The 7,738-nt window shown below is 40.8% G+C and overlaps 2 protein-coding genes across 4 annotated transcripts; one reads left to right on the plus strand and one right to left on the minus strand.

The window, feature by feature from the left end:
- Positions 1-1,802: 1,802 nt before the first annotated feature.
- Positions 1,803-3,224, minus strand: LOC134219470 (metaxin-1 homolog). The gene is made up of 3 exons (XM_062698200.1): positions 2,989-3,224; positions 2,044-2,919; positions 1,803-1,965 (listed from the first exon to the last, which is right to left on the minus strand). Exons 1-3 carry the CDS (start codon positions 3,055-3,057, stop codon positions 1,894-1,896), a joined length of 1,017 nt encoding a protein of 338 aa, XP_062554184.1. The 5' UTR covers positions 3,058-3,224; the 3' UTR covers positions 1,803-1,893.
- A 1,022-nt stretch (positions 3,225-4,246) lies between these two features.
- LOC134226910 (methyl-CpG-binding domain protein 3-like) lies at positions 4,247-7,374 on the plus strand. 3 transcript variants are annotated; one of them, XM_062708019.1, is made up of 4 exons: positions 4,247-4,507; positions 5,895-6,227; positions 6,623-6,797; positions 6,859-7,374. In XM_062708019.1, exons 1-4 carry the CDS (start codon positions 4,386-4,388, stop codon positions 7,168-7,170), a joined length of 942 nt encoding a protein of 313 aa, XP_062564003.1. In that variant the 5' UTR covers positions 4,247-4,385; the 3' UTR covers positions 7,171-7,374. The 3 variants fall into 3 exon arrangements, with proteins under 3 accessions (XP_062564003.1, XP_062564004.1, XP_062564005.1); XM_062708020.1 differs by having other exon boundaries at positions 5,895-6,215; XM_062708021.1 differs by lacking the exon at positions 5,895-6,227 and having other exon boundaries at positions 4,256-4,507.
- Positions 7,375-7,738: the final 364 nt, after the last annotated feature.

Consider the following 7,738-nt stretch of genomic DNA (forward strand, 5'->3'; position numbering starts at 1 on the left):
AGTGGTTTTGTGAAGATCCTGGGGAAGCGCACTGGACTGCTGCAAAACGTATTTTGAGATATCTGGAAGGAACTAAAAGTGGAAGCTCACTTACTCGAAAAATGCTGCGAATCAACTACAAGCTTTCACTGATGCTGACTGGGGAAACGATGTGGATACAAGGCGCTCTACTAGTGCATATGTATTTCTAAAAAACGGAGAAGCTGTGGCTTGGAGTTCGCGTAAACAACCCACTGTGGCGCTTTCTACCACTGAAACTGAGTATATGGCACTTTCGGCTGCAACTCAAGAGGCCATTTGGTGGAGAGGCTTTATTGCTGAAATGGAAGGTAACTTATCGCCAATCTAAGGCAATTGTGAAAATCAAAGTGCCATCAGTCTAGCGGAAAAGGAAATGGGATATTCCCCTAGAAGTAAGCATATAGACATTAGGCACCACTTTGTACGAGAGCAAGTAGAACAGAAAATTATCGAATTGATGCACGTTGCATCGAGTGATCAGTTAGCTGATATCCTCGCAAAAGCTGTACCCGCCCCCAAGTTAATGGAAGCAAGGACATCTCTAGGAGTTATTAAATTATAGCTTAAGGGAGGATGTTAAGTTATAGTAAGCCATGAATTTGTAAACGCCAATAAATCATTACCTATTCAAACCTGTTCACAATCAGACGTATCTTTACTAACAATTCCTGTGCATCATATTGCTTTTGTTTCGTCAGAATGTTGCACATGAAACTACGAAACAACAATAAACGAAATTGTGCACCGTAATTACTCTTACTGGGCCCTCCTTAGCCGTGCGGTAAGACGCGCGGCTACAAAGCAAGACCATGCTGAGGGTGGCTGGGTTCGGTTCCCGGTACCGGTCTAGGCAATTTTCGGATTGGAAATTGTCTCGACTTCCCTGGGCATAAAAGTATCATCGTGTTAGCCTCATGATATAAGAAATGCAAAAATGGTAACTTGGCTTAGAAACATCGCAGTAATAACTGTGGAAGTGCTCAATGAACACTAAGCTGCGAGGCGGCTCTGTCCCAGTGTGGGGATGTAATGCCAATAAGAAGAAGTAGTGAAATGGTGTTGGATGGTGAAACATTTGAAGTTGTAGAAGGATTTGTGTACCCTGGAACCCTAGTGACGTGCGATAATGACGTTACCCGCGAAGTGAAAAACGTATTGCAGCTTCGAATAGGGCTTATTACGGACTTCGTGACCAGCTTTATCCTGTAGTCTGCGAACGAAAAAGAAATTTGTGCTGAATACTACTCTTATTCTTTCGGCGGGTTTATACGACCATGGAGCATGGACGTTTAAGGAGGCTGATCGAGGAGCTTTCGAAGGATAGGAGCGTGAGGTGTCAGGTGTAATATATAATACTCTGCGGTAAACAGGAGAGTGACATCTGACAGCGTGGCATGGATCATAATTTATACCAGGTGTATAAAGAGCTGGAAATTATTAAACACAACAATTATTAAATACAACACAGCAGTCTACGGTGGGCTGAGCACATTGTTCGTATACCGAGAGTGCATCAAGTGAAGATAATATTCAGTAGAGAGCCGGAAGAGGTTGTTGGCATTGTGAAAGGCCGCGTACATACTTGCTTTCTGGAGTAGAAGTGGGCACTGAACGTTCAGGGCGACTGGTAGCGATTGGCCCAAGATCGAATCCAAGGGAGAAGTATAGTTCATTCGGCGTAGGCTCACCGAGAAGGAACCTATCAAGTAAGTAAGTAGCAAGATAATTAGACACTGCCTCACAACCACGGACTTCGGACAGTTTCGTTATCAAAATCTTTTTCAATTGAATTAATCTAGCTGACAGTCCAAGAGTCAACTCATCTTTTAATGTTTATCTTGCATTCCAAAAAATTCCACATAATCAGCACTCCTAATCTTCATCGTCATACTCAGGCTCATCATACGAAATGAAGTTGCTTCCCCCATGATCGTTGTGCGTTATCTATGCAAAAAAAAATAAAAGAAATAGGTACTTGAAAATAAGAAAATTCATTCGGACATATTCAACATGAAATCCTACCGTCAAAATCCCGGATAATAAAGCATAGCCAACCATCGCAATGGTAGCAAAAATGCCAGACACTACATAGCGTTTCCTGCGCTCGTACGGCGTATCATCGGCATCCTTTTGCGTTCCGTCGCTGAACTTTGGCTCCGCTCCACCGTTCGCCTTCGACGATCCATTCGAAGAGGACGACGACGACGACGAACCATTTCCGTTGCTACCGGCACTGGTGAAACCTTCACGAGCGAAGTAAATCTTCGTAATCCTTTCAACGAACTTGACTAGATTGCTGCATTGCTTGACGTGGTTCTGCAGGACGCCGTTGGGAAGGCTCAGCTTCAGCAACACCGACAGGTATCCGTATAGGACTGCATCGATTTCGCTTGGAGTGTCTCCGAAGAAGAAACGATTCTCACCAAGCTTTTCCGATATCCAGTTGATACATTTCTTCGCGTTGAGCATCATGTCCTTGACGTCGTGCAGTTCGACTGAGTCCTCCAGGGCAAACCCAGCCAACGAAACAGTCAGCTCGTTCGTCTTCAGAACATACTTACGTGGGCAGTAGAAGTTGAATGGAATAGGAATCCGCTTAGCGTACAGCGCCCTGGTGGTGTCTAGGTTTTGTGGGTCACCCCAAAGATTGTACATGAAGTATGGGTATAGGTTCTCGAAGACATACTGAATGCACCCGTTTATCACAATGTAGTTCTGTCCTTCAAGTTGAGCGTTGGCGTCGAAACCCCGGGACTGCAAAAACTCGGTGATTTTATTGTATCCGCCGATCTTCTTACCGTCGTCTGTGACAAGATACGGGAGCATTCCGTCCGGTGAGCTGAACGGATTGCCGTTGAAATTGAGGGTGATTTTAGCATCGGAAAACTTCAGGTACGCCTAAACAACGAAAAGCATGTGTGTATATTGGATCATGGGATGAGATTTTCATATTTTTGTTCGACTCACCAGTAGCCGTGCACAATCGTAATCGATTGTGGGCAGACCCCACTCGCCTTTGTACAGGAATAGTTCCATTATTTCATTTATTCGGAATGATGTAAATGGCTGGATATCAATAAATTGCTGTGCGGTTCATCAGTTTCAAATTCAGCGCTATGGAACTGGGCGAGTTGCAATGTTTATGTCGGTTGTGCAACATCGGTTTTGTTCTGCATGTTCTCCCGTCTGCGTTGACGTTGACGATGGGGTTGGCGCACAGTAGTCGATAGTGTATAAAAAAATGTATTTAATAGTCACATGACTCGAGTATTTTTTGGTACTGTCTTAATAAAGTTTTAATTTTATTTTTAGATATTTGTTATTTTGTCAAAAATAACTGTATAAGAATAAAAAAACAGCAAAGCCGCGACAAAATTTTAAAATTTTGGAAACAACGAATTTGACCTATCCCGTCAAAAAATGTATCTCGTTTCATTGTCTCAGACGATTCTTTGGCTTATTTAACGTCAACTTTCCCAAAACAATCAGCCAAACAATCGAGTGAGCGAAAAAAAGTATAAGGTTGTATCAGAAACACGACCGCAAAATCAACGTAGAATAACGTATTAGAGTGCAGTGACTCAAAACAGTAATTATAGGTTTCTTGCCTTAAATCATTTTTCGAATTTGATTTTTACCATTCATCAATTCACGCGCCAAATGACTAATAGCCGAAATGGAGGCAATTAACTGTGTATAACAAGTTTTCAACAGTGCCTGATGAAATTCAATTTCTCAATAGTTTATTACCCTTTATTTAATTGTTTCTATTTGTTGTGCAGAATCTTAAAGAGTTTGTCGATTGATTGATACAAAAATAATCTAAATCGGTTGGAAGATGGCTGAGTTATTAGCTTATACTTCCTGACCACTTTCCGTGACGGTCTCAAATTTGATTCTGCAGAATGACCCCCCTATATTTTTTCGTAAGACGTATACTAAGTCAAAAATTTGTGGCGAGTAAGCTCAATTGGAGTGGTACAGGTACCCTACATGTATTCTACCAAACGCAGTCAGCATTCAGGCGCTAACATAATTACATGTCTTTAATCGCGAAAAGCAGCATAAAGCTAACAAGTTGACTATAATATTATAGTATATTATATATTTTTATATTATATTTATGTATTTTTCGTATTCTTCTGATGTTGAAATTCTGGCCAGTTTTATATTATATTATTAACTGTGCGCACGAATCCTGATGCGCTGTCAAATATACTGTCGGCTAACATCTCCATTTTTGTGGGACGCCAGACGCGGAAAAGAAAACAAGACGTCGCAAAAGTTGTGTGGAAATTTTTCTAATTTTCTGAAAGAAATAAGCATTTCTAGCTTTGGTTTTGTGCATTTCCGAACAGTGAACAATGAACGTATCGATTGAAAGGAAACGTTCGGATTGTGCCGCTCTTCCCAAAGGTTGGCAGCGGGAGGAAGTACTGCGAAAATCTGGTCTCTCTGCGGGAAAAGTGGATGTTTATTACTACAGGTACGCACATTTTAAGATGAACGACTGCAGATTATTCATCTTATGTATCGGATTTATGTAAAAATAAGAATGGGGTAAATTGGCCAAGTGATCATTGAATTGACAAAAGATAAGTAGTTCCGTAACTCGCAGTTTTTTTTCACTAAAAATACAATGTTTCTCTAAAATAGTATACCTGTTGGGCAGTTTTATCAACAGGTAAATAGGAATACCAATGAATGAGGTAAAAACAGATTGGTGTTAAAATAATAGCCTGTTTAGATTACAAGATTCATCAAATAAATACTCCTAGCGCATTATAAAAATAAGAGCAACATATGAGAGGTCGAATTTGCACTTTAGGGAAATAGATTTAACTTTTTTCTTCAATTTAAGTCTTTTTGCGGTCATTTGAGTGCATTGCATCGGTCTCTGTAAAAAAAAATCGATTTTATTTTTTTTTGTCCTTGACAAAAACAATGTTTTTTTTAATAATTCTGGAACGCAATGCCCGACCGAACCAATAGGAAACAACTAGACCGCAATCCGCGTCGATTGCAACTTGTTCCGATGATGCTAAGTACCTAAGCTAAGTGTCTCACATTTTTGTACACACACATATACAGACATCACCTCAATTCGTCGAGCTGAGTCGATTGGTATATAACACTATGGGTCTCCGAGCCTTCTATCAAAAGTTCGATTTTGAAGTGATCCTATAGCCTTTACGTATACTTTGTATACGAAAAAGGCAAAAATAAAATGTGTGAACTTTGACATTAGGCTTCTAACAATTTTCTTCGACGGGTTTTATTGAAATGTATTGGACGTAAGCAGTGCACTGCCCATGATTTCATAGTTGACGTAACAACCATTGCACTTTCGCATGTATTTTGAATTTTTTAAGTTTAAATCTTTTCAACCCGCAAGCACTAAAATGAGATTTGGAACAAGCAACGTAACAATGTTGTAGCGGTTAAAATTTTTAACGTTCAGTCCGGCTGCTCAATTCCCGGAAAGAAGAAAACAGAAGTGCTGAGTGAACACTGCAAGGCTGCAATGTCCCAGTGAGGGATGTAATACCAATTAGAAGATGATGTCAAGCGAATTGTTGAATTCAATTGGCCTCTGATCTAAACTTATTTATATACTTTAATTATTCTTGTCACTGCTCTACGTGCTATTTATATCACCATTTTGTCTCGATTATATTTTGATCATACATTTTCATCATGGGTTAATACGATATCTGGATGATATGCAAGCGACACACGTAGCAATAAACAGATTTAATTATCGTTACATTGGTATAATCATCGTTACATTTGGCAGAATCGAAAAATCTAGCATCCATAAAATATACTTTTGAGCATATGCATGTCCATAAATAAATCCTCACTATCTCTAGTCCTACGGGGAAAAAAATAGAAAGCAAACCGCAGTTGGCCCGTGCCCTCGGGGACACTATTGATTTGTCCACGTTCGACTATCAGGCCGGTCGAGTCGTTCCCAGTGCAACCCATATGATGTTGCAACATAATGCACTGAAGCGGAAACTGAGCGTCACATCGATAGGGGGCGGAGCATCATCGTCATCCAGCATTGGCATTGTGGCTGGGCCAACTGGACCCAATCTGCCTCCCCCTGTACCCATCTACAACCAGCTTCCACCGACCGGTAGACCGCATCATTATCAGCATCAACAGCAGCAGCAGCAGCAGTCACCGCAGTACGATTACAGGTACCGGTCTCGTGTGGGACCGGAAATCGTTGATACTCAGATTCTTTCTTTCATTACTTTGTTTCTTTGTAAAAAAAATGATCTCGATTGGCTGGACATTTAGGACATACAGAATGAGAATATTTCGCTGATTTGTGAATTCGTGGATAAAAATTGAAAATTTTCAATTGGCGTTTTAAGACATGCAATAAAAACCAATACAAAAAAAGGCCAACCACATAGTGTACGTTCGTGTTCTGGCGAACAGAAGGCAAACGTATCCTAAATATTTGTGTCAGACCTTGAAGATTATTGGTTCTTTTTTGCTTTGATACACATACTCTTGGTCTTAGTTAACATATTTTGACCGTAGTTCATATTTCTGCTAACGATTTTACGTGCTGGTCAATTTTCAGTCGCGGCATGCGAGCGGATACTTCTCTCATTCCACCGATCCGGCAGACGGCTTCAATTTTCAAGCAACCTGTAACCGTGGTACGATCGCAAGAAGGTGACAGCAAGGTGAAACGTGAGCTGCAGCATGGTTCGCAGGTTAAACCGAAGCAGCTTTTCTGGGAAAAGCGTTTAGAGGTTGGTCTCTATTGGTCAAATACAATGGGTAGTAATCTGAAACCACGTTTGTCGGTTGCAGAATCTTCGCGCCAACAATACGCACAACGAGGAAATCGGCACGCTGGAACTGCCCAAACGGTTGAAATCAGTGGGCCCGGGTGTGGACGAGGCCACGGTTCTGCAATCGCTGGCCACCGCACTGCATCACAACACGCACCCGGTGACAGGGCAAACGGCTTCCAAAACGTCCCTCAACACCAACGCCGGGGTTTTTCTCAATCCCGATCAGCCGTTGATGCACGTGGCAACGGTAACCGAAGATGACATCAAGCGACAGGAGGAGCGCGTGCAGTTCGCCAGACTGAGGCTGCAGGAGGCACTGCGGACATAGGTAATGTTTATAATAAATTATTCTCTAGGATTAAGATAATTTTCTATCGGTGTGAGATCAATGATTTAACAATTTCGTCTTATATGATAATACTAGGCCGTGTGTATTGGAATTATTCATGAAACTGCATAGCGTTAATGCAGTAATGACGCATGCGAAATGGTAGCGTTGCTCTCATTTAAATATAATGATAAGAAATTACTACCTTTTCGTTTATCGTGATGTCATGAGATATCACATCCTTGCATCTATACTATTTGATTTGATCCATTTGAATTTGTGAATATATTCAATAATATTTAAGAGTGTAGTACGTGTTACATATAATTTTATCGAATGTAAACTTTGCAAATAGCACATATTCCGTCGTTAGGGGCATCTACAACACCTACAAATTTAGTTAAGTTTCCATAAATTGATAATAGCACATCATAAGTCTAATAAAAGCTATAGTAGAATTGATGATATTTTACAATTTCGTAATGCTTCGGTTTTTAAAACAATTCCATCTTACCAGTGGCACAATCAGGATGTCCATTGAAGACAAGTCCTCGGATTGACTGGTTCA

This window comes from Armigeres subalbatus, chromosome 3 (assembly GCF_024139115.2).
Source record: "Armigeres subalbatus isolate Guangzhou_Male chromosome 3, GZ_Asu_2, whole genome shotgun sequence".
NCBI lineage: Eukaryota > Metazoa > Arthropoda > Insecta > Diptera > Culicidae > Armigeres > Armigeres subalbatus.

Excerpts from the sequence above, each read along its gene's own strand:
- LOC134226910 (XM_062708019.1), top strand. The coding sequence starts at position 4,386 with ATGAACGTATCGATTGAAAGGAAACGTTCGGATTGTGCCGCTCTTCCC. Across the intron at positions 4,508-5,894 it reads GTGGATGTTTATTACTACAG|TCCTACGGGGAAAAAAATAG; the intron begins GTACGCACATTT and ends CACTATCTCTAG. Across the intron at positions 6,798-6,858 it reads TCTGGGAAAAGCGTTTAGAG|AATCTTCGCGCCAACAATAC; the intron begins GTTGGTCTCTAT and ends TGTCGGTTGCAG.
- LOC134219470 (XM_062698200.1), bottom strand. The coding sequence starts at position 3,057 with ATGGAACTATTCCTGTACAAAGGCGAGTGGGGTCTGCCCACAATCGAT. Across the intron at positions 2,920-2,988 it reads ACGATTGTGCACGGCTACTG|GCGTACCTGAAGTTTTCCGA; the intron begins GTGAGTCGAACA and ends TTCGTTGTTTAG. Across the intron at positions 1,966-2,043 it reads TATTATCCGGGATTTTGACG|ATAACGCACAACGATCATGG; the intron begins GTAGGATTTCAT and ends TTTTTTGCATAG.